The 27664-nt window shown below is 36.3% G+C and overlaps 1 protein-coding gene across 3 annotated transcripts in view; it reads left to right on the top strand.

Moving 5' to 3' along the window:
- SCIN (scinderin) overlaps nt 1-27664 on the top strand; it is a 63387-nt gene that overhangs the window by 6963 nt on the left and 28760 nt on the right. The window contains exons 2-4 of one of the 3 annotated variants that reach the window (XM_081079630.1): nt 620-774; nt 4138-4299; nt 16130-16279. In XM_081079630.1, coding sequence (XP_080935756.1) covers nt 620-774; nt 4138-4299; nt 16130-16279 — 467 coding nt within the window. The remainder of the gene's footprint in view (nt 1-619; nt 775-4137; nt 4300-16129; nt 16280-27664) is intronic. The other 2 variants (XM_081079631.1, XM_081079632.1) reach the window with 2 other exon arrangements.

Below are 27664 nucleotides of genomic sequence, written 5' to 3'. Positions count from 1 at the left end.
CTCCCTTTTCCTTCAGAGAGTATTCTCTTATACCAATAAGATAGTGAAGTGGGGAAACTAGGACTCACAAATAGGGATAAGGTCAAGTTATATTCATTTCCCATTGCTTTTCAGAAGTTGTTTAGCTGTGGCCTATAATGCGTATATTCCTTACAAATATTAATATATCACATAGTAGATTCCTAAAGGTTAATGTTGATAAAGGCTAAAGAAATTGTGAAATGTTTTCATAGCCTGATCTTATTGACTCTACCAAATGAATCTGGATCCTACCAGAATATCTTAATATACATATTAAACTGTATAATTGTATAACTCTAATACTATATATTGTTATAGAATATGACTATATTCTATAGCTTCTTGAGCATATTCAGACCATGGGATGTATTTTTCAATTAAAAAATAAAGAATCGGAAAGCAGTAAGAAAACGATTATTTTAGTTATTGGAAAAATAGTATTTTATGTTATACCATTTCTGTTAAAAGAGTGTTCTGTTGAAGATCGTGTGTTGTATTGATCTATAATATAAAGAACATTTCTGAGGTTTTTATGTCAGAAACTGCCTTTATCCTTTTCCTTGCCTGATAAATGAGGCGCTATCGTTTGCTGTTTCAGGAAGGGAGTGTACTCAGGATGAAAGCACAGCAGCCGCCATCTTTACTGTTCAGATGGATGACTATTTGGGTGGTATGCCAGTGCAGAATAGAGAACTTCAAGGCTATGAGTCTACTGATTTTGTTGGCTATTTCAAAAGAGGTCTGAAATACAAGGTAAGCAGTTCTCTCAAACAGTTTCTGTTATTACCCCCTTTCTCCTTCTATCCATCCATAACTCATGTCTTCACAGAACCAAAGTACATTAACAGCAGAGTTTTCTGTTTTAATCCATTTTGTTCACTGAACTAGAACCTGCTAGACACATAATAGGTCATCAACAAATGTTTGTGGACTGTTATGGGTCAATATGTGAACTATTCTTACTTGATTTCATTCAATAGGTTCACTTTTAGTAAAGTTAAGAGCTTCCAGTTATGCTATCTCAAGGAATTATTGAAGTGACGTTACTTCAATAATTAAATATTGATAAATTGGGTATTAACGGTTTTTGATTTGCTATTCTAGAGAATCTCTGAATTTGCTGCAAATAATCCATGATGTGGGAATCTCAGTTGCTCTGGAACATCTTAATATAGTATTTGTAACAATTATAACTTCAGTTAATACAAAGAACTGTACATATAGTGTGGTTTGATCTTGGAAGGGATACAAATAAAATCATTGAATTGAACATATGTGTGGTTCAGCCTTACAAATTCAAATGAATATACACTGGCGCACGCTCACACACACACACACACACACACACACACACACACACACACACACACAGAGTTTATTGGCCTGAAACACTAATCATCAGGGCAAGTACGTAAGCTTTCTTTGCTCAGTAATGGGTCTAACAATAGCTTCCTTGTGTAAGTGTTATAAGGATTAAGTATTGAATTGAATAATACAATACGTATGTCTTACATATATAATCAATGGGAACTTACATTATTATTCATCCTTCTGGGAATTGACAGGACTTCTGAAATCAAACTTCTAGATACATATTTAAAAGTGAACACGATAAAAGTAATTTTAGAGTTATTATTTTCTAATTATCAACATTAAACCCACCACGAATCAGCATTTTTTTAGAAAGAGGATGTTTGCAAATGGAGGTCAAATTTATCAGGAAAAAAAAATCAGTTCACTAGCTTATCATTAGTGACATTGAGCAAATGGCAATGTGTGTGTGTGGTTGCAATAATACTTGATAGGAAATGTAGAAGCAGAGATGATTTACCACCTAGAAGAGCAAAGGCGATTATGTTATACTTAATTTCATACTGATAAAAATATGCTAAGCAGTTTACGTATATTAGCTCATTTAATATAAACAACAGCCCTGTGGTGCAGTTTCTATCCTTATCACCCTATTCAAATAAGTAAACAGACGCTTAGAGAGAAAGACTGTGTAACTTGCCAAGGCCTAATAACTGGTATGTTACTTGGTGACCATCTGACTCCACTACCTAAGCTGGTAATCGTTATACTATGATGCTCTCAATATAAATAAATGCTTCAAATGTCAGGACAAATTTTTTATGTCTATTTGTAATGGGCAAAGCTTGGCAAAGCCTTCCGTTACCAAGTCAGCCATCACCATATTTAGTTGTCATACATAATGTAAAGATTCAGCTAGGAAACATTAAGACCATCTTCTCATGTCTTTTCACTGACTTCACTTTTTTTTCTCTGTGAAATGTTTTAGGGGGTTGGAAAGGATTATAGAGGACTATTACTTACACTGCTCCTTTATATTAAATCTCTGGTTAATTATACCTTTCCCAAACTCAAGAAGACCCAGCCCTCAGCTGTGATTGTAAATAGCAACCACCAGACATCTTGCAGCTAGCAAAACTGTATTTATGTCACCACTGATTTAGGCGACCTTGTTGTTGAATGAAAACATCTACCTTGTTCTAATTCTGTAGAATAGGTAGGAAGAAGCAGGGGGGTTTTAGAGTTGATTCAAATAATATTCACAAAACTACTTACTGTCTCAAACACACATACGTGAAACAAAGTTTTTTTGTACATTTTTGGCATCAAATATTAGAGAGAAAATTAGGTTTTTAAAATACTGTTAACGTTCATAGACTATATATCACCATGATGGTTCACCATATGAAGTTAGCCTAAATGTTGAATATGTATTCTTAGTCTAAGTCTATTCTATATTTTATAACTTTTTTCAGGTTACAGTGTTCTTATACTATATTTTTTGTACTTATTGAACAAAAAATCGAAATAGCTAAGAACAGTAGTATGTAGATAAAAACTTGTATTTTTTTTATTATTATATAGTACTTTGTTCCATCAAGAAATATGGCAAACTCTGTAAAATCATGGACTGGGAAATTATTATATATTTCTTAAAATTTGTGGTTATAATTGTCCTGAAGTCAACATTTAGCCCATACTAACAAAACCTTTCTATTCATGAGGGTCTTTTCCTGGAGAATGGGGGAAATTTAAAGTTAATGGAAATATAAAGAGTGTGCTAATGATTAACTATGCAACTTAGCCTCCTTTTTTGGATTCACTGTATATGTTTATATAATAAATTTGAAAGTTGAATTATTATATAGATTTCTTATACTGCTAACTTTTCTTATATCATCACAGGAGGCCTTATGTCAATCAATGACAGAGATTTGTTTACACTGCCTCTTTATTATATACATTGCCTTATGATTAATTGTGGAAATAAATAAAAGATTATTGTTCCTAGCATTTAATTAGGAAAAAATGAAAAGATAAATGCTGATTTCAAATAATGCAGGAAGATGCACTTGATACAGTTAATATTTGTCCTTCAGAATTTCTTAATTCAATGTAGTTGTGTATTGCTTTGTTTTGTTTTTGGGTGGGTATGTGCAAACAAGATACTGCACCGCTCCTAATTTAGAGTATAAATACCTAGGCATGGCATATTTGGTAAACTCTTATTACCAAAAAATAAGTAACACAGGTGATTTTTTTTTAATTTAAAAACAAGAACTATAAATAGTAGCAGCCCATACCAGGCCAGAACGTAACTCCCCTTTCTGTCCTAACGCTGTGACAGTGGGCGTGTTGGAACCCCTTCTTCTCTGGGTGCTCCTCACCTGTACTTGTTACCTCAGACTCTCCTCCATCATCTTGCTGCCTTCCTTGAAATCCTTGTCTGCCTTCTCACTCCAGGACTTACGAATAATTAGTTCCCAAAGGACAACAGCTACAGCTTATTTTTGTTTATGTAGTAGGTTTTAGACAACTGAAAAGTTCTCAGTCAATATTTGCAATATTAAATTGAGTGGTTGAAATAGGAAGAACAAAGAACCTACATTTTTTGTTGTTGTTAAACCTATTGATTAACCAAGGAATTCTCTTCTTCATGTTTAATTTTTCACATGCGCAGAGGTGGCTATTGTATTTTGGCTTGACGGGCAGTTTGGGCACAAACACCTGTGGTTTTACACATGGCTGGGTCTAGTTAGAAGCCTCATTGGTTTTGTTTTTTTCTGTCTTCTTCCCACTGATTAGTCTGGAGGTGTGTCATCGGGACTAAATCATGTTCTCACAAATGACCTGACCGCCCGGAGGCTCCTGCATGTGAAGGGTCGGAGAGTGGTCAGGGCTACGGAAGTTCCCCTTAGCTGGAACAGTTTCAACAAGGGTGACTGCTTCATCGTTGACCTTGGCACTGTAAGTTTATAGATTCACGTAGATGTCTAAAGGGAAGTAAATTGTCTTCTGATGTACATGTCATGGGAGATAATCACTTTTTCTACACACTAGAAAGAGGTCATGTTTATGTGACCTATCATAGGAGTAACTGGCTAGTATTGAAATGAAACATAGAGTGAGACTTCAAAGTTTTTATTTTCTTTGATAGGGTTAGAATGTGTAGTGATTTACTGCTTCCTACCATAGAACAGAAATTGAATAATTTTTAATTATATTTCCCCTTTTCTCTGAACAGAGCTTCCTCTCATTATTTTTGTCACTAATGGTGTGAGGGAAAACATTGCTTGAGGGGAAAATTGATTCCCCGAGAAAACAAAGTTTCTAGAATTTTACCTTAACATAGTATAAGTCCCAACAGCCTGCCTGAAGAGTTTTGGGCAATATTCCTTACACAGGCACACGCGCGCGCGCACACACACACACACACACACACACACACACACAAAGACCATACTATTTCACACTTTTTAATTATCTTAGTGCTATTAGAAGAACAGGCACAAGTATTAGGTTGGTACAAAAGTAATTGCGGGTTTTGCAATTATTTTTAACCTTTTAAACCGCAATTACTTTTGCACCCACCTAATACTAATATCAAGTATCATCTTAATGGGATACACAATGGTATATTATATCTGACCTATGTGTGCTGCCAGGAAAAGAGACCTCTCTCATGTCAGGTATACTCAATTACTATTATCATGACAAAGAAGTAGCATTGCAAGGTTTTGTGCTAGACTCTAGTAGGTAGAATTTAAGTTGTGTCTTGACAACATTGTAAGGTTTTAAAAGTAGAAATAAAGGGCGTGGCCCAACCTTTAAATGCCATTGATTTCTCCACATTAGGGGACACCTACAGTTTTATTACTGCTAATATATAACCCAGCTGTTTTGGATAACACCAGCTCATGTGATCTCACAGTTAAGATCATAACATTAATGTCCGAAGTACAATTCTCAGGGTCGCACTTAAACATCTGCACCCAACAATGGTAGTACTCTTGCCCTGACTCTCAGAATGGGGTTCATGAGAAAGTCCTTTGAACCTTAAATGCTGACTCATCCCCCTACCCAGGCTGGTCTTGACCCTCAGATTGATGCAGAAAATGAATGCTGTTCCATTCCTCCGTTCTTCTGAAACCAGAACTGTAACTTAACAATTAGATAACTGTGTGTGTCATTAAGCTACAGAGTTCCAAAAACAAGTAACAGTATTCAGAGTCTCTCAAAGCCTATGCACAATCATTGATTGCCTTTCTCAAATTTCATCTCAACCACTTACGCAGTAAATCCCTTTATCCCTTTATAAAGTACTTTTATATATAAAATGGTGTTTTTCATAAAAAAAGGGGACCTCAGGTTTCATCCAATTTTACTGTAATCTCAGGTTCTTACCTATGAAAAGTTAGGTATTTGATTTGATGATCTCTATGGCCCCGAAACAAGAGACTCTTCCCATTGATCGTGTAGTTCATCATGGCCATTACTTGAAAATATTTGTTTTCTAAAAAAAACTTTTTGTGAAATATAATTGTTCTACAAATGCAGTAGTCGTGAATAGTGTTCAATTCAGCTTTCCAGTCATCACTTTTTGGGGTTTTTTTTGTTTGTTTTTTTAATTGGGAAAGGGGAACAGGACTTTACTGGAGAACTGTGTACTTCCGGGACTTTTCCAAGTCAAGTTGTTGTCCTTTCAGTCTTAGTTGTGGAGGGCGCAGCTCAGCTCCAGGTCCAGTTGCCATTGTTGGTTGCAGGTGGCGGAGCCCACCATCCCTTATGGGAGTCGAACCGGCAAGCTTGTGGTTGAGAGGACGAGCTCCAACCAGCTGAGCCATCCGGGAGCTCAGCGGCAGCTCAGCTACAGGTACCAGGTTCAATCTTAGTTGCAGAGGGTGCAACTCACTGGCCCATGTGGGAAATGAACCGGCAGCCTCGTTGCTCAGAGCTAGCGCTCTGACCAACTGAGCCACCTGTCTGCCCCTACTGTTTGGTCTTGAACAAGTAATTAACCTCTCCAAGCCTTAACTTATTTATGTATTTATTTATTTATGTATGTATTTATTTATTTATTTATTCATTCATTCATTCATTCATTCATTTATTTATTTATTTATTTATTTATTTATTTATTTATTTATTTATTTTCATCTTGACTCTGGTTTCTAATAACATTTTTAACCTTAGCTGGCTATGATTCAGTCTCATCTGACACACAGTCACATGTGGAAATGACAATTATTATCCCAGTTTTGCAAGAGGAAGAAAAGCCTTAGAAGGAATGAGCAAGTCAATTGCATTAGTGCAGGTTGAGTGCTGACCTGGGATAGGACCAGGGTTTTTCTATATCCTTTTCACTACACTAAGTGAACTTGGTAGTATATCAGATGGTATGACTCTATAACAGAATGCCTTGCAGCAATTTCATAAATTGCTGGATTCAGAATTGATTATGTGTAACCTGGCTTAGAATGTACTGCAAGTAGTATTATAAGTGAAATCATTTATTATTTTGTTGAACTAGCATCAATGGAGTTTCCACAGTGGGCTAATTAATAGTTGGGTGCTGTGGTAGACAGATTGTCATTCTAGTAACACACGCTGTGTATCTTCCCATAGATAATGTCTGCCCTTGAGAGTATGACCCACAAATCCAGGCTCACAAAACATGGACAGAGTCTTCATTATAAGGTTCAAGGACATTCATCTGTTTAATAGTAAATTATCTATATTTTACATAGTTAATGATCCTCAGTAACTTTCAAGTGGTCACCCACTCTCATGCCTGGTTAGAGACCTCGGGAATGATTCTGTTGCGGAGATACCTGAGTTTGATTATCTCTTCTGTTGTGGAAGTTTCTTACACCCCAAAGGGATACTTTAGGGGGAAATCAAGCACTGGATTCCTAAGTACATTGGAACAAATACCAACACGATCTGTGTTTATGTTACTAACCTTTAACTAGTTGGTGTATCGCCAAAGGTTACAAAATGGTGATGATAAGATCTTGCAGTTACCTTGGGGACTTTATTTTGCGGGTGTGTCAAAGTAAACAGAGAAGGCATGGAACCAAAATTTTCTAAACCGTAACATTTTAACATTGAGGTAATTATTTAGTGATCACCTTCTGCTTTAGAGCACACAAGAGGAAACCCGTGCCATTTCTTCAAATTTGTTTGATCACCCAGGTGTGAAAACAGTAGGTTAGACATCTAAAACTGTCTCCCAATGAAAGCCCACTGGCCACCTCTTGGATTATGGATATAACTTAAATCTTATATCTTACTTGTATTTAAGGGAAGTCAGCTTTTTGATAAACAATTACTATTGCTAATGTCACATGCCATATAATTTAAAAACATTTGCTGTGATGAGATTTTAGACTACAGTAAATATTCCCTAGATGTGACAATGTAATCTCCTCAACCTAAAATATGACATTGTAACATTATCCATTTAATCACTTTGAAAGTTAAGCAAAACTTCAACATTTTAGAGGATGATTTGGATAAATTGTCTTATATTTAACACGTTTTCAGAAAACCATAATATGTAACATAGCTAGATCTCAGCAATTTGGAATTTACTGTATCTTTGGAAAATGCTTTTGAACCATATACTTTAATGTTGGTGAATTTATACATCACTATTTTCCCACTATTTTTAAAGCTATGAGGTATTTGTAGAAATTAACTAATATATTACGTCTAAATGTATTGCAAAAAAGTATCCATAACTACAGAATGTGAATGATAATGAAAAAAGCCCATGTTCTCAAAGCTTGGCACCTAGAGTTAACTCTTTTAGAAATATGGTATGTGTCTGAGTCAACCACTAGTGGAGAATTAGATTTTACCAGAGTGGGAATTTCTGTGGTGCATTCTATATGTTCTGTTTCCTTGTTAACTTGTTTGGTCACTCATGCAGTTTTGCCCTAATCCCTTTGCTATTTATATTCTATCATCCCCCTCATTGTTTGGTCATGCTGCTTTGAAAAAGCAGTCTACACTTCCTTATTTACCAGTCAGTCTTCAACCCACATTTTCTGACTTTCACTTCCATTGTTTCTTTGAAACTGCTCTTCCTAGGGGCATAATGCCTTTTGCTAAATCCAATGGCCACTTTATCATTATCCACTTGATTCCTGTGCTGCAGTTCACACTTGATTATTCTTTTCTACTTCAGCCTCACTCCTCCCCTGGCTCCTTGCTTCTCCTCCCTTTCAAGCCACAGTTTCTTATTCTTTTTCATATGGTCTGCCCACCCCCTCAGACTTTTTGTTTGTTGGTTTTTTTTTTAAGGATTCCACTTTTGATCATTGCCTTTTCTTTATATAGTCTTCCTGAGCCAACTCATCTTCACCCAAAGCTTCACCTACTCGCCTACTGGTAAATCTCATTTTTATAGTCTAGTGCCGACCTCTTACCTGAGCTCTAGCTCAGTATTTCAAACTGCTTCCCAGATATTTCAGCTTGTGTGCATCATGAGAACCTCAAACCCAAGTCTAAACAAAAATCATGAGCTTCACCCTCTCATTCCAGAATGATTTCTCCTCTTAATGTCCTTATCTTGTGAATGACGCCATCACTCAGTCAGGACCTCACACCCTACATCCAGGAGTCATCCTGACAACTTCTCCCAAATACTGTGCATTCACTCACTCATATGTTTAGCTTATTCTGTCTCTTAAGTTTCTCTTGAATCCCTCCTGTCCTCTTAGTCACCTTTAGACTACCTCAGTACCCTGGGTTTGAAACTTTCCCTCAAGTCGCTGTGCTTTTGCTTTTGTACACATTGTTTCCTTTGCCTAAAATGCTCTCTTCTTCTGTGTCACCTTTCTCCAGTAAGCATTCAATACCGTTTCATCCTTAAATATTCAGCTCAGTATTGCCTTATTTATAACGAGTTCCCTGACCTCTTCCTCCACCCCTTCCACTGTCCTACAACATACCCCTGTAGGTGTAGGCATACCGTATCTTAACTTTCCTATCCCCATACAGAGACTCACCTCTCAGTACTTTTCACATTGCCTGCCCATTCACTTATTACCCTCACTCATTCCCTTTGTCCCTAATCTAAGGCCCAGAACTTAGTCATTCCAACAAATGTATAGTCCAACATAGTCTCATGCAGTCATGATGTACTCATGCATATAAAGATGTAATTTTCTTTTTTCTTCTGTAACTTAACCTGACTTTATTAATAAGCCCCTAATTCCACAGGAAAGTTAAAAATAAAATAATCTTGGCTTACTAAGGTGAAGTTTGTTTACCATTAAAGCAATTCCAATTTACCCCGCCCATCCCCTTTTGTATACTGCAGGTTGGAATTCTTGTGTAATATTATGCCCTAAGCCTGGGTGTTGGGGTTGAAAATGGACCTGTGAGTCTGGTTTGCAGTCTTCAGGCTTCACTCCTCTCTAATTTTCATGGAGGCCCAGCCATTTCATTCATTCTTCAGCTTTGGGCTTTGACCTCTGCCCCAAAATATTTGCTGGAAAATATTGGCCTCACCTTGATCTCTTGATATGCCTACATATCCACTGCAAGATCCTTTGTGGTTCTGTCAGCCACTACTACACCTCCCCACTCCCACCTCCCCGCTCAGGAATTCTGCGTTTCTTTTCCCATGCCACACTGGAGTTGTGGGGACCCTGTATCCACATTGTACCAATACCTATTGGTCCAATTGCTCATCATTGTTTCTGCTCTGATGCTTAGGATAACGGATGAATATACGACAAATATGTTGGGGGGGAAGGGTACCAAACTCTTCTGAAAGATTCGTTGCACCTGGTCAAATTTCATAGTTCTCTGGTAATCTACTTTTCTCTTCTTGGGCCTCACAAACGAGTCTTACACCATTTCACACTGTCATCTACTCCATGGTTCCTGCAGTGCACTCTTGCCCCTAGGGACACGACTCTGTGTGTGATGAGAAAAACCAACTTTCTACACTGCATCCTCACTTTTCCTCAAAAAGACCTTTAGCAAAATCAAGGTTCTTTTAAATTAAAATGATGTTGGCTTTCAGATGTTTATCTCTGCTATGACTTAAAACTGCTTGTTTTAAACTAAAAACTGAGTAATGTCTTCTTTGTATGGGATAAATTTGTCCTTACCTCAAAGTAATGCTATTCACTAGATTTGTAAGGGGAGAGCCTTGACACAACAAGAAAAGATAATGGAAAAGATTACTTAATCTTAAATCTCCAAAACTTACCTTGCATGAAAGTAGGGATAAATGGCATTTATTGTTTGCTTAGCTGGGTACATGGAATATAAGGATGAAAACCAGATAGTCTTTGACCTCAAGGTGCTGTCAAATGGTGAGAGGCACACACACATACAGAAGCCATAGTATTTCACATCAGAATCATTTGGAAGAGGTTTTACAAATACTAATGTGATTTGACCCCTAAAGATTCTGATTTTAAAGTTCTGGGATGGGATTTTGAGTACGTATTGAGGCCCACCCCCAGGTTATTATAATGTACAGTGACCAACTAGCAGAATTGTTTTTTGATAAAATGTGATGTTAAAACTTCTTTGGTGTGCCAAATACTTTGAGAGAACATGCTTTCACCTACTCTGACTGTCACTACAAAAAGAACCCTCCAAAGTTGTCTCCCGGTCCCAGTAAGTGACGTCATTAACAGCAGCCAAGCTGAAATCATCCAAATCATTTCTCCCTTGCCCTGTCCTCCAGGATATCCAGAGGGCATTGTTAACCAATCCTGTAGATTTTAGCCTTCTACAGAGCCCTCGATTCTTCTCTTCCCCTCCATCACCACTGCTCTGCCCTAGTTTACATGCAATTGGTTCCTTTCTAGTCCCCAAGTCATCAGTGGCCCTGCATTCCTATTCCATTCACCTTCCTTTGTCAGGTATTTTTTAAAAAACACATATATGTCATTGATGGACATTGAGTTGGCTTGGCTTTGAGCAACAACACAACAGGACATAAATTACTATTTGTTTCTCCAAAAACAAAGTCATGTTATAAAGTTTTTTTGGGGGAAAAAAAAGGACAATTCCTGGAATTATCACACAAATCATTACTGTTTTCAAGCTATGCTTAGAGAAACTCCAGCCACGAGGTATAGCTGAATGATAACTAGATCTAAGGGGAAACTAAACACAGTAAAAATAAAGCCAATAGAAGCAAGAAAGAGGAAGAGGACTGGTCCCCCTTCTCCTTGTATAACATTTTAGACGTATTTAGAATCAGTAACTTAGAAAAGGACAAAAGGGTAGCGAGTATGTGCTGAATTATTTGCACATGTTATGAGTCAACGTCACATGGGCTGTTTGGGGTGTTCCTTTAAAACTCAGCTTCCGAAATCTTGTTTCCCTTCAAGGGCATCATTGAACATTGTTTAATTCCTGCTCTTATTTCCTGTCTCCAAATGAGGTTTGGCTGTACTTTGATGTCTTACTAATTAACTCTGACTACATAATTTAAAGGAAATTTTAGAAACCTCTAGTTTGCCCCCAATGTGGTTGTTTCTTTAAATATCACTCATTTGGTTTTATTTCCTGTTGCTAGTGGACCAAACTAATTGCCACAAACAGATTGTCTTTACTCTCCTATTTCTTCCTTTCGCAACCATCCAGAGTAATTTTGTTTTCCTTTAAGAGTTCATATATTAAGAGTTAACTATAATTCCACAGACTTCTATTAGAGAGTGTTCATGGGCCATATATGTCTATTAACAAATTTCAGCCAAAATTTAAGTGGACTTATTCTGAATTGAATGGATACTTCCATATTTACAGGGAGTTTTTGTGTCCTTTCGCTAAAGAAATATAACATTTAGTGTTGAGTTGTTAAATTCTTTAGGATCTTAGAGCGTCAAATAGTTGCTTCTGAAACCATGTTTGCTTTATGATTTTCCACTTAAATCAGGTTTACAAAAGGTTTCTCTTTTAAATCCCAGGAAAGTATTATAAATAAAACAATTTAAGTGATCATGAAAAGTTTTTGTTGTAGTAATACAGATCAACCTCTCTCATCAATTCAGACATTTGTTAGCTTTTTGCAGAATTTCCTTTTTGCATCCCACTCTCTCTGAGGAAAGGATAAGTTGAATTACAGGAGAGACTTTTTCAAACATGGTGCCAATTGAGTACAAAGTTTCCTTGTGCACAGTGGTGAAGTAGTCTGAACCAACTACCTTCAACTAAAGTATTGAGCAGCACAGTTTATTAATAGTACTACGTACACACCTATATTTTAGCACAGTAGAGCTCTGTTCAAATGAGGTGCCCGAAACACATCACCCACACATGGTGGAGAATATGAATTGCTCAAATGTAGAGAACTGCTAAAATTCTGTTTAAGATTTTAAAACACGTTTAAATGTGCTGCAGTCATAATCGAAAAATTAATTAGCATTGAATGAAAAGGGTGTTTTAATTAATATGACTGTTGAAACAGTTCTGACTTTTAGCAGTTTATAATTAAAATCCATATTTTATTGCATTTCTTATCTGACTAAACCATTGAAAATTAGGCTAGTAAATAAGATGTCACTTTTATGGAAATAGCAGCACAAAGTAAGGTGAAAATAAGAGGAAGAATAACAGCATTCATTTTCGTGGTCAATAAAAAAAGTCTGTAACACTTTCTTTAGTGACTTAGTTATCTTCGAGTTCAAAGGAAAATTTCACTCTTAAAAGTTATATTATTTTTATGACTATTCCTAGATTTTTTCTTTTTCTTTTTTTTTTTTTTTGCTGTTTTAAAGGTAGAAAATGTGGTCTATAAGCAATGGTGAGGACTGTTTCCTACAACTAAATTTATCTGTGAATTGATACTGCACATAAAAACTCCCAAACCAAAGTAGTAGTAGAAAATATTTTGGGATCCATAGAATATTGTAAAATGCTGAATTAAATAATAATTATGTTTATAAAATGATTATGTTCAATTCGTTTTTAAACACATTTTACCAGGCTTTCATAATGCTTGATAGATGCTAATAAAATTTTGTGTGATTTTATATAATCTCTTTGAAGTAAATGAAAGGTCATTATACAACCAAGGTAAGGAAAACATAAACAACTGTTAGATGATCATATAAATACAGGGCAAGTGTGTGATGAAAGTTGCTAGTAAATTTGAGAAATCTAGAGAGCTAACTTCTGATCTACCTACTAAATTTCATTGTAACGTAAACATTAGCAGTTTGCTTTCTGAGACCTATTGAGAAAAGAGTCATTTGCAAAATCACATGGACTAAGGTAGGAAAGGAATCTGAGCTAAGAGCTGACCTCGGTGTACTCAGGAGAGTAGCCTGCTTGGTTGCATTGGTAAGTACTAGATGTTACAGGTTCTCTCTAACGCCTGCCAGGTGCCACGTGTTCAGGGCAACCAGCAGGGGTTCTCACCTGGGGAGTGTTCAAAAAACAGGGCTGCCCAGAACATACCTGAGAGTCCCTAAGGGGAAGGCTTAGGTAGCTGCATTTTTAAAAATAGCCTTTTTACTCCAACATTTGATTTTAATGTGATTAGGCGTTGCCTGATCGTTGGGAATCATTCTTTTTTCACTCGTTGTCACTCCTAACCTGGGCATGGTGTTCAAATTGCCTCCACAGAGGAGCCTGATCCTCAGAGGCCCAGATGTAGAAAGGAGGTTAGAGAGGAAATAGAACTGCACAATTTGCTCAGAAACAGAAAAACCACCCCTTGCCCATGTTGACCGTATCAGATTTTAGAGTGAAAAGGATTGCAAAGCCTAGTTCTTTTTATTTTACTTCTTACGAAGGCTTGAATTCCTAAAATGTATATTTTATTTTTAAAGAGGAATATGGACTAAGTCTGTCAGGAACAGGGTGGGGTGAGAGATCAGAGAGTCTGTCACAGCCGATGTGGCTCAAAGAAATACCTCCAGTGCCTGGAAGACAGCCACCCCATTTTAAGAGATCAGTACACTGTTTTTGAATGAAGAAATGACTCTGGAAATGTCTTGTAATCAGAGAAAAGAGCCAATGTTTTTGAATGCTTGGGTACTCTTTTATTTTGCTATTATTATTTGCTCTTTTACAAACTGCACTTTCAAGGTGACGTAGCCAATAAGTGGCTACCAAGGTCTGTCTCCTTCACACTTAACCGCAATGTTAACTGCCTCTGAAGTATGTATGTGTGGAAATGTTTTGAAAACCAAATTTAGTGCAAATATATTACTAGCATTAGATGTCTATGTATCAACGTCTTCTGCTAGTTTTCTCTCATTCATTTTTCTATCCCCACTAGCTAGCTCATAACAGACACCTAATAAATGTGAGTGACATTTTTGTAGGAAAAGGAAAAAAAATCACTGACTTAGATACTATAACAATTGAAGGCTGTCCTGTGTATACCTACCCCACCCCGTGTGTTAAAGCTGTTTTTGAACATGTTTTTCTGCAAATGCCTAAAGAGCGTATTTTTTCCTACATTACTCTATGGAACTATATTATTCTATGGCTTTAGTTTATTCTTGATGATATACCTTGCACAATTTTCTACATCACTATTGATACTTTTTCCTCAATTTTTAACAACTGGTAACCTACAGTATCCATTTATTGACATTTGTGTAGCCATCTTTCTGTTGATGAAACATTTTTGGTTTGTTTGTTTCTTTGTTTTTGTATCCTGTGTTTGAATACTTCTACAGAATAGATTCCTAGAAACAGAATTTCCTGATTGTAAAAGCACATATAATTTTTCGATATGATCTGAAACTGCCCTCAAAAAAGCCTGCGTTAGTTTATACCTCCCACGAGTGTGTGATAATGCCCATTCCCACACCCCACCGGTGCTAGGTACCATTAAACTTCTCTTTTAAACCACATTTAATGGAGAAAATGATATTGTCATTTTATGTTTATATCTGTATACCTTCTGAACACTGTACTGAAGTCTAAAATATACACTGTTTTAATCTAAATGGCAGTTAATATAATCTATCTAATTTACAATATATGAAACTGTTGTTCAGTTTATTTTTAAAAAAATATAACTTTGATATTTAAGTATTTTTTCTATGTGTCATAATTTATGTAACTGTTATTTTATTATTGAACATTTAATGTCTTTCCAGTGCCTCACTCATATAATCTCATAGCAATAAACACTTGTACATGTGTTTTTTGTTTTTTTATGAATAATTTATTAACAAATTTTAGATAGTGCTATTATTGGGACAAAGGTTTTAATTCTTTTAATGGCTTTTGATAAGAATCATTAAATTGCTTTACAAAAGTGTTGTATCAGTTTTTATGATCATCAAGAGTATATTACTACCACAGCTTCTTGACCACCTTTCTGAAGTATGATTTATTATTTATGACTTTAAATGTAAGTAACCTACATAAGTTTACTTTCATAAATTGTGCTTAGTGGATTATATACACAAAGAATGGTGAAATACGTATTTATGTTTCCCATATTTAAAAAAGGCTTACTTTATAATGCAGAGAGCAACAAGGTACAGATTGAGGTATAAATTAAATATATAAAACCATATGTACCTCAACAATAGATAATTTTAAAACATTTTCAGTAATAAATTGATTGGGGTAATATTGGTTAAAAACATTATATAAATTTCAGATGTGCAGTTTATAATACAGCATCTGTGTACTCTATTGTGTGCTCACCACCCAAAGTTTGGTCTCTTATTTTGTTTTTTGGGTTTTTTTTTTTATACCTTTTTTGTCATAATTAATAACCATGTGTATTACAACATGCTTGAATGTCCACCATATTCCTGGGGTCAAAAGATCTATCTCTTTCTTTTAGGAAATTTACCAATGGTGTGGTTCTTCATGTAACAAATATGAGCGTCTGAAGGCAAGCCAGGTTGCCATTGGTATTCGGGACAATGAAAGGAACGGAAGATCTCAATTAATTGTGGTGGAAGAAGGAAGTGAACCATTTGAGCTTATACAGGTATTGTGACTTTGGTGGTTTTTTAAAAGGTTACTACTTTTAAATCGAGTGTGTGAGGAGACACGTGTGTGTATGTGTGTGTGCGTGTTAGGTTTAACAAATTCTCTACTACTTAGGCTAGGATTAGGTAAGAGGAAGTATCAGCATTATCTTAAGTCATGGTACTAGGAAAGGAGAACATCAAGACTGTTTTCTCTCACCATTGAAATCATTATTGAAGGAAGCCTTGGCCCTGTCTTCTGTGGTATTCAAGGACAAATAGATACGCAATACTTTTGAGACTGACTTAAGAATTTATTTTGGAAGAAAAAAATGGTTTATTCATCTTGGCGTCTTGACTTTTTTTTTAAACAGTGATGTTTAATTTTAAAATCGAACAATTATTTCATTAAAAAAATGAAATAAAGTCTTATACCAATAGATGGAATACACCAATATTTTACATATTTCAATAAAACTAAAAATTACAGACAAGACACTTATAATTTTAATATAGTTGTTAATGTAAAATGTGTTTACATGGCTCTGTATACCTACTTCACGTACTTAACCATTATACCAGTCACATTTAATGGTGACCAATTTTGCCCCTTTACTAACACTGCAGGGAGTATCTGAGTGTATTTACTGTATATATTCTCTAAAGTAATATTGTTAAGTCAAAGGGTTATCGTATCATATTCAGGTGTCTAGATATATATTGATCAATTGATTTCCATTTATTCATTTAGCAAATATTTATTGAACTCCTATAGTGTGCCAGGCACTAAATGTTTGCACCAAATGCTGCTTCCTTGCACAACCACTGTGTTCCCTCATGGACTTACAGAACTCTGTCAGGATGTACTGTTCTAACACTTTTTGAATCTTCCTGCATATAGTAGTGGCATGTGGTATCTCTGAATTTTCATTTCTCTAATTTCTAGGGATATTACACATTTTCCCTCCAATGAGGTTAGCCATTTGCATTAAAGTTTTCTTAAAGACTATCTTGTAAACATATGTTTAAATAATTTTGATATAGAGCAATGTAATGCATTGCGTTACCTGATCCAGTGATAGCCTTCGTAGTCTAGTGATCAAATATTATATACATTTTTATGGCTTATAATGTCTTTAAAGTTTATGACTTTAATAACCACCAAACACAGACTTTCACATTAATGATGTTTTGGAAACAATTTTAATTCAGTGGGGAGATGCTCATGGTATATAATACTAAGAGAAAAGACAGACTATAAAATTTTATATATAATATTATCTTAATATGTAAGCTTATATGTGTATACCTTTGGTGTCCTTACTTATTGGAATTCATTCAAAGTTCTGAGACAGAAAAGTTTAAACAGTCAGTTAATATATTATACTGTTAAATTAAGAAAATGTAAACCTGAAGAAAAATATGTGTAAAAATATAACTTTGATTATAAAATATTAGTGATAGGGATAAGAGACATATTTCTTAATATAAAATGCCATGTCTATATTTTAGGGACTTTTCACTTTTAGCTTTTTAGAAAATCCTAGAAAATACCTACTGTGTTTCCATTCAGTACATTCAATGTATACAGCATTATATTGACTGATCTCACACAAACTGAACCAAATTTTCAGTGAGAGCCGTCATTTTTTTTTTTTCAAAGCATGCCGTGGGATTTTTGTTTTTATAAATGTTTTGTAGCCTGATCACAAAGTTTAGTAATTATCTGATGAATTAATTATGCTATGATAAACTGGTTTGTTTAGGCTCTTTTAATGTTGTGCTTGTAACTATGGAATACAAAGAGATCACGAACTTGGTTGGAAAAAAAATCAAAACTTCTGTTTCACTAACCTCTTAATGAAAATTTTCTCCGATGTGAATTTAGTCAACAAACTAGAGTAGCATGAGCAGTACTTGTGACTTTTCAGATCTCATTATCGTTATTGCAGGGAACCTCAAAATATCATTTATTTTCATCACTACTTGGTAATTTTTATGACAGTTATTAGACCTGCTGTTCAATAATATTATTTAATATTTTAATGAAGAGGCCCATATATTATTTTATCACATGTAGTTTAAATATATTTTGATATTTTGATAGTTGTATTCCGATATAATTGGTTTCCATTGTAATACTTTGTATTGTATCTTACACATTTAAAAATATTTTTCTTAGACGAGGTTCATAAGCTTCAAAACTGGTCTAAACTGGTTCAAAGAACACACCCACACAAAGTTGCCTGGTTTAAAATAATGGAATACTGTGTTTTTTTTCTTTCTGAAACTCTAAAGCAATTGTTGACATTGCTAGAGAAGGAGTCTAAAAATCTTTTAAAATATCTTTTTCGATTGACCTTTTAAGTGGCTCATTTTTAATGAGAATCTTTTAAAATTATTTATCTTCTAATTTTTTGAAAGTCTTAATATGATGGTTAGTAATGGCTTTGAAATCGAGAACTTTTCAATCAGTTAAATGATCCTATTATCATTACATCATATTTGATGCTGAAATTTTGGAACATGTTTTTCTAACACATTCGAGTGCTCAGTACTGAAAATATTTTCTTAATTTTCCTTAAGGCAATGATACTTAGCATAAACCCCAAATCCAAAGAATGATAGTAACAAGTAGTGCATACTGCAAGGTTGTGATGCTTTCAAGAGCACGATAGTTGCTATTGCCATTTATTCTACATTTATTTGATAGCTTACCATGTGCCAGGTGCTGTTCAATGAACCATCCATTTCTTGTCATTTACCTAATGAACTTTTTTGTTTGGATTTCTAGTATTCAGGTACCCATTTTGTTCCTCACCAGTTCATCCAGTGGGTGAAGTAGAAATATTCTGAAAAAAGCTAAGGAATATAAGTAACAGTATAGTTATCCATATGCTACAATACAATATGTTCCAAATAATCTTCTACTTTGTCACACCAAAGGTCAACATAAAGAGAGGTGACCTTACCGATAAGGTGTCACTTTCATATAATCAGTCCAAATTAATACCACTTTGCAATCATTTCTGACTGATGTAATTTTTCCACTAGCTTTGTAGTTGAATTGGGGGAATAATGATAGACCTGTAAATAGAATAATGCAATGCTAAGATGGATGGACTGTCTAGGAGGGAGGATCTTTGCCCCCACAAAGTCCATATCTGGAGAGATAAAGTAACATAAATATTAAACTAGAATGTCAGGTTTCTAGTCTCTCTGTTTATATTGCTCCTCATGTTTGTTGTAATATTAGTGATAACATATAACTTAAAAAAAAAATCTAACACTAAGGCTATATTTTCTTTCAAAGATTTTAGGTCAATTTCTTCTTATTCCTTGCGCTAAGAATTAGCCACTCAGAAAACAAGGGGCCAGATCTCTAAGATTCAGTGATTCACAATTCCACAGTTTCTTCATGTAAATACAGTATACTCTGTGAAAACCAGTGGAAAATTACAGTTCTGGACATTCCATAACATTCGAATCAGGAAAAAGGTACCAACATACTATTAATAAGAAAATATCTTAGTATCTGGATGCAAACAAACCAACAAAAGAGCCATGCGTAACTGAGAAATTAAGTATCAATGCTCTATTTCAGTGAATAATGGCAACTGAAAAAAACAAAAACAAAAAACTGAAAGTAAATTTTAATGAAGTCTGAGAGAATGCATATGGACAAGATGAATATGTTGATTAAAACTATTTTAAAGCAAGTGGTAAATGCACTGTAGCTGAATATCAGTTGCTGTGATAGTCATGGAGCTCCTTGGTTGGTGATTTCATTTTGTGGTATAATTTCATTGTGTTGTGTTTTACAGGAGTAAGGACAAATGGCTCACTGGTAGGCTGCATTTTCTGTTCACTTCTTACTCTTTCTACTTGCATTTTTTTGAAAGTATCATATAAGTGCTTCTTATCATTAGCACAGCAATCCCATAATCTAAGAAACAATTTCTCATGGATTTTATTTGCTGCAAAGGGGACAACAAAAAGCATCAGCACAAGAAAACCTTTAGTTCTTTCCATGTGACTGGCGTTCTTCCATGGACCTTACCAGGATGGTCTAATTTCATTCTTACAACAGCCCCATGAAGTAGATGCATTTATCATTCCCTGTCTTGGTTTGTGTTCCTCCAAAAGCCAACTCTGCTACGGGGACTTGGGGGCAGGCTGTTGTTTGGAAGATAATCCTGGAATCGCCAAGTAGGAGTAAAATGAGACAATTATTTGTTACTAAGTTATTCACTGCTGCAGACAACTGGGACTTAGTCCCAGAGGAACCCTCTGAGAAACTGTATGGGACAAACTGTATGAGAAATTGACCTACTGAGGTTGAAGGGACTGCGGATTTAGCTGGTAACTCCCATCCCTCATTGGTTGAGGGACACTCCTTAGGTGTTAACTACCCAGAACCTCCAGCCTGCTTGTGTGTGGCTACAATACAGCTCGATGGCCAGATAAACCCATCAGACAGAGAGCAGAAAGCTTTGACTTGATGAACTATCTGCAGATGACCTCTGTGGTAGACGAGGTGAGATGGGTAGAGCACCAATAGCATTTCTACACCCTCACTTTAGAGATGAAGAAAGTGAGTCAGAGAGAGGCTGTGCCACCTCCCCAAGTAGGAATAGGAAGGAGCCATCTGTGATTCACACACAGGCCACCTTCCTTCTAGCGAATGCAATCTTAAGCCTACAGAGATGGCTATCCCATCTGCAGGGAAGTTATTTTATAACCGCCAAACGTTTGCCACACATTTTTGACAATCATACCTATTTTCTGTATTCCACATTCTAAGTAATAGCCTTAGTAGCACGATGTTTGTGCTCAGTGGACCCGCCTGACCTTTTGTTTTATATCTCTTACTATGAGCATTCAACTTTTCAGCCAATGCCATGCAATCATTAGATACAGGGTAATTGGGGTAGACATTTTTTTTTTTTTTGGAAAGAAAATACATTCCTTTAATGTGAGTATAAAATATATGCAAATATTTTTCAAGCATCCTAGAGTACATAAAAGCCATTTTGAGTTTGCTCAATTAAATTTTGGTGCTTGGAAATTTTCTGAATTATGTAGATCAAGAGGAAGTTTTCACAACTCTCTTGCCATAAAACTGGTGCTAATCTGATTAAATACTTTATGTAAATCAGGTTTATTTACCTCTCCCTGCAGGGACATAGGCGATAAGATGAAATAAATGTGCATAAGTGTGCAAGTATGTGAATATGATGAGGGGGATAATGAAAAAATACAAATACTCCTAGAGCTTTAGCTCATCTTCTCATCATAAGCATGCTCTGTGTAGCTCTTTGTCTTATTGTTGGCCTCAAAGGAAGAGACTGGAGAAGAAGAAACTGAAAAAGGAAAACAGTTTCTTGTCCATTCCTCCACTCATCCAACCTAATGTAGTTTTTCCTCTGGTAATCTTCAAAGTCGAGGAAAATACGCAATGCATTACTGAGCAAAGAAGCCCAGAGGCATAATGGTGGAGAGCCAACTTTAAGAGGAGCAGGGTGGTCCTCTGTGGACCTGAAACTCTAAACATCTCTAAGAATTTGAGAATCCTTACAGGCTATTTTCATATGTTTGGGGTTAAAAATAAATGAAATACATCTTGCTGTTTCTCCTACCTGCCCATGCATGTAATAACTGGTAGGTCATGTTAAACTTTTTCACTAAATTTGGAAGGAACCTCAGAATCTTTCTCTGCAGACTGCTCCAGCAGCCACTCCCTGTATGGGAATTTAGCAAGGACAGGTAAAACCTAGTTAGCATTCCTGCACTGAAAGTCCTCTTGCTGAGGGATCACAGCTAACTGTTAACCAGTACAGCCTGGCCCTTTGTAATGCTGATAAATCATAGACACCCTATAATAAATCTTACATAACTGACATGTCCTGCCTCACCAAAAGATGGTCATATGTACAACACTACATGGAGAGATGTGATTGAATCATGTGAGAAGATCAAAGAATTCATTTTATAACCAAGGAGGACTAATGAGATTGTACACACCATAATTGTGGAGGAACTTCAAAGGGAAGAGAATATTATGTCTTATTCTTCCGTTTCAGCATTATCAGCTATTCACTTTCTGCTTGCACAGGAGATTACTCTCTAGATTTTGCTCGAAGGAAGAAAGATTTATAGATCTGTCTTCAATTGGTAGTTTTCAATCTAAAAGATAAGGCTTTGACGGAGCACACTATCAAGACATACAGATTACTTAATGACATCATGAGTTCAAGACATGAACCAAGTATTAAGTAAGTGTAAGTCGATGGGGCAGTGTGTGACAAGAGCCTTAATGGTAAAATCGTCATGCAAAGAACCAGAGCAGTGATGTGCAAGGGTATCTCCAGGAGAGAGAATGACCTTTTGACCAAAGCAGGATTTGACTCTGGATAAAAGATCCAACTTGTGTTGAGTTTTCACTATGTGCCAGGTATAGTGATTGTCACTTCACATACATTATTTCTCTTAATCCGCATAATAATTGTGAGTGATACTAATTTTTATAACATTTTAAATATGAGAACAAGGTCACAGAGTCACTCAGTAGTGGGTCCATCCGGCTCAGATTGCCTGAGCCTACCAAATGAAGGGGTTGTCAAAAGGAAGAGGAGGAGGTGCTCATTGTAAAGCATAGAAATTAGGCACCCCAAATGCAAACGATGGAAGTGTCCATTCCAGCCCTGGTCAGGTAGTTGTCCAAGTGGGTTTAAGGTCTTACTGAAAAAGCTTTAGCGATCCCATACAGGGCAGATGGCCTAAAATTTTTACCTGTGGTTTGCTCCGGGGCAGCTTCCAGACCACCAGACCGTGATAATTTGTCCAGGGGAGAAATTTCCTAAGAAGCTATGGGAACGTCAGAAATGCTTGGCAGATGTGTGCCCTCATGGTTGAAGTGAATGGACCAGGTTTACAAAGCTGATCCTACTGAACACTGGAATTTATCACTGAGCGAGGCCCAAGGAGATTTTTGAAAACGCAATGCCAGGGCTTCAATGGGAATCTCAGGTTCAGATGCAGATTTTTGTATTCTTTGTCATAACTCCTTTAATATGCAGCCAGTGCTAACAACTGTTCTAGTTTAAGAAGTTGGCATTCTGGCTTATGTATTTTAATGACTTGTGAGTTAGTGGTCCATGTAATAGTAATTTGTAAGTTAGCTTTCCATGTTATAGTAACTGGTAAATTAGCTTCACGTAGTATAACTTATGAGTTAACTCTTAGGAGTTGGATCCTCTAAATCTCATCTCTAATATGCTAATGTTACGGTAACACTGAGGATCAGACCTGCATCAGGGTGAGTTGCCCAAGGCCACCACATCCCATCAAGTACAGCATCCATGAGACGCAAATGGCTGTTTAAGTTCTGATTTAAATAAGTTAAATTTAAATAGAATTTAAAATTCAGTCATTTGGTCACACGAGCCACATTTCAGGTGTTCCATAGCTACAGATAAGCTGGTGATACCATATTGGACAGCACAGCTATGGAATACTTCAATGAAATTCTGTCATTGGACAGCCTTGGCCCAGATAATTAAATAGCCAAACCTCTCTTGCAGATACCCAATTCACTTTATCCTTTTATCCAAATTTGTATTTCACACGCTTTCCCTCAATCTAAAGTACCTTTATCCACTATTTGATGTATTCAATTACCCTTTACTTGATATGTCAATAAAGGGATAAACGTGTTTTAGAGGCGAGCACATCACCGAGAGAGCAGGAGAGCAGGTGTTGGGATCTCATACCCAGATTAGGTGGAGCTGGCTAAATGAAGTCATGGCTTTCCTGAGAATTACCTATCCTTTGATCCATCTGTGTATCTTCCCTATTAGTAAATATTTGTCTTACCTAAGGCATAAAATGCCTTGTATTTACTTGAGGCAAGTAAATACACCATAACAACAAGACAATTCTTCACTTTTTATAATGTATTTCTATTCACCATATGCTTGCAATCTACTGACTTTTTATTTTTTTCCTCCGTCAGGGAAAGGAAATAAGACACAAGAATTATACTGAGTAATTAAAATGTTATCTCTTAGAACCTGACAGCTTCTTGCCACGCAGCAGCCTACCTGTCTGTCTCCTCATACCTGCCCCTAAAGAAAGGAGAGTCTGTGAGACCAATCCTTTCAGAGACTTTGCTTCACCTTTGTACTTACACCTTATGTCTCCCTATTTGGCCCCAGAGCATGGCTGGTTAGCCAATGTTGAGTAAGAATCCCCAAGGGGGTGGGGGGTGGGGTGGGGAGGGGACAACTCAAGCCAGGGACAGTCGAGTGGGGACCAACAGGAGAACCTATGGGATTGATAGAGGTGGGCATAGACCCCCACCTTCCCCTGGTTAAGGAGAACTTCTGCCTTTGTGGCTGCATTCCTTCATTCAGCTAGCTTCAATGTCGTCAGATTGAGGTTCTCCTGGTGATCTTTTACAAGCTGTGGCTATTCGTTGACATCAGGATGATCACAGCTTTAAGTCACTCATTAAAAACAGGTGTCACACCAGTCTAGCTGCTACCTTGATCTGAGTGTAGATTTAATAACTCATAATTTGCCAAACTTCTGAGGAGCTGGTGAATTCTGAAATCAGGATCTTACAGAGTTTTGACCTGTGGTCGCCGTCCCCACGGCGGCTGCCTTACTGGTTGTCGTCGCCCTCACCCGCCGCCTCTGCCCACCACCACCTTGCTGGCTCAATGCCTGTGTTGTGCTGGGCGAGACAACAGCTTACTTTCTTTTTAGTGAAAATAGAAGCAGAGCCATTCACACTAAACTGACTAATGTAAGAAGAATGCAAATGTCTTAATCAAGATAAGAATTTAGGTAGAGAGCTTTGCAGTAGGATTTGGAAGGTCTTTACATCATTGCTTTAGTATTTGTGGGACTTGGGCGGAAGGCAAAACTCAACTTCTCTCAGCCTCAGTTTCCTAATCTGTTAAACTGAAATCAGAGTTGAGAGGCACATAACACCCTCTATGGTAAATGCTTTTAGGACTTGACACCAACTTAGAACATACTATTTATCCAAAGTGACCTGGAATTTTGAGTTATATATTGTCCTTCCTCCAGGCATGTATTATCTAGCTCTTTTTCCTATTATTCACTTCTAGTACTTATTATAAAGTGTCCAAGCATCTTGACTTTTTTTGGTACAAAGTTAAAGGAGTGAAAATGCATCTTGAGTAAGTAGCATTTTAAATGTTGGAATTTCATATCAGAATAGAAGGGGCTGGCTAAAAGGTTCAAAATAAATAAAGACAGATGCAAAAGTGAAAATTAAGTAAAGCTTATGAGGATGCAGTAAAGGTTTTCTTTTTTTTTCTTTTTCAATTACAGCTGACATTCAATATTATATTAGTTTCAAGTGTACAGTATAGTGGTTAGACATTTATATAACTTACACAGTGATTTCCCCCCAATAAATCTAGTACCCACTTGGCTCCAGCAAAGGTTTTCATGACTGCCTGTGTTCTTCTTTCTAAGCAAACAAATTTACACAGAAACCAACTTATATGTTAAAAGAAAAAGTCACAATGGGTCATACAGACAAAAACATAAGACACTGAGGACGGTCTGGAGACAGGTCGTGAGAACTAGAAATTCTGCAGCACGCAGACTGTGAATCTAAAGTTAGATTGTTTATGTGCTTTAATGATTTAATATAAATATTTTCTGACTAATTTTGAATTGAACTATTGAAGGCCTAGAGTGAGCAGCAGAAAAGGTCTATTTAGGCAGAGAACAAAGTTGTACCAATTTCCAACATCTTTCATGTACTTGGGGGCAGTGTCTTACATTGCTAAATATTTCCATTATGTTACCGACAAAACAGAGAGGAAAAGATACAGATTTTTCCATTCATATAATACCTATAACAAAATAGCACCTGTGGTCTCTGGAATCACTTAATTCCTAGCTGAAAACTTAAAGCCCCTGTGCCACTGGTGGCCCCTTCTAGGTCTTTACATTAACAAGTGTTTCTCTGGTCAAAATGCCTAGAGCAGTTAGGAATCCATTAAGAATACAGTCCCCACCCTCTTATTCTCGAGGATACATTCCACGACACCTGGTGGATACCTGAAATCATGGATGGTACCCAACCCTATATGTACTGTTTTTTTTCCCTATGCATACATCCTAATGATGCAGTTTAATTTATAATTTAGGCACAGTAAAAGAATAGCAACAGTAACTAACAATAAAACAGAACCATTATAACAATATGCTGTAATAAAAGTTCTGTGAATTTGGTCTGTCTATCAAAATAGCTTGTAACCATCCCTCACTTGTAGTAAATAGTTTGGTGTCATTTTTTCAGGGGATTCCTTGCTGAAGTCTTCGTATAGGCTCGATGCCTTCTGGTACAACACATTGCACTCAGTTGGGGCATGTTTGCTGTTCATGTCTTATCACATACTATGGCTGTAACTTTTGCAGTTTGAGGTGAGACAGCAAAATTAGCATGAGTTTCTCCTTCACAATTTCACGGATAGAAGATTCATTCTTACCATGGATCTTAGCAAACTCATCATACATTTTTCCCCCCTTTCCTCAGTCTTTTAAGAACACAGCCTATTAGTTATGAACACATACTCTGGCGCCACTAACTTGTCAAATCCTAATGTGTCACTTACTAGCTCTATGACCTTGGCAAGTTACTTAGCCTGTTCCTTCAGGTATAAAATGGTGCCATAATAAACAGTGCCAACTCATAGGGTTGTTATGAAGATGGAATGACTTAATAAATGTAAAGTGCTTAGCACGGTGTCTGGTATGTAGTGATATGTCAGTCTTTGTTAAATAAGAGTTTTAAAGTGCCTGGCATGGCACATAATAGCACTTGAAAAATGTTAGCTGTTGCGATAACGTGGATGGATCTTGAAACTCTCACGCTAAGTGACATAAGTCAGATGGAAAAAGTCGAGAATTGTATGATTTCGTTTGTATGTGGGATATAAAACTGAAGGCACTATATGGACAAGACAAACACTCATAGACACAGACAACGATATGTGAAACGTGTTAACTGATACATGTGATACGAATAAAAAGCAATAAATATATAAACAGGCCCAATATATGTAGCTTAGACAAGAGGAATACTAAACATTCAAGGGTAGTTTTCAAAGAAGTAAAATCATGAATACTATACAAATATAAAATAACTCATTTTCAAAGATTTTATTTAAGTCGTTCATTCATAAGAGAAATAAAATATTGTGACTAATTCAAAGAAGAATCTAAAGAACAGACAAATGTATGGGCAATCAGTCTTTAGATGAATTTTGTAAAAATTGCAAAACTTACCTCTTTCACCGTGCATAAATTAGTTTCACCTCCACTTGACAAAAATTCCTGTGAATCTTTGTGGACAAAAT

The sequence above is a fragment of the Rhinolophus hipposideros genome, assembly GCF_964194185.1.
Source record: "Rhinolophus hipposideros genome assembly, chromosome: 18".
Lineage (NCBI taxonomy): Eukaryota > Metazoa > Chordata > Mammalia > Chiroptera > Rhinolophidae > Rhinolophus > Rhinolophus hipposideros.
Note: the sequence above shows the minus strand (reverse complement) of the source record. Positions and strands in the feature narration are given on the sequence as shown.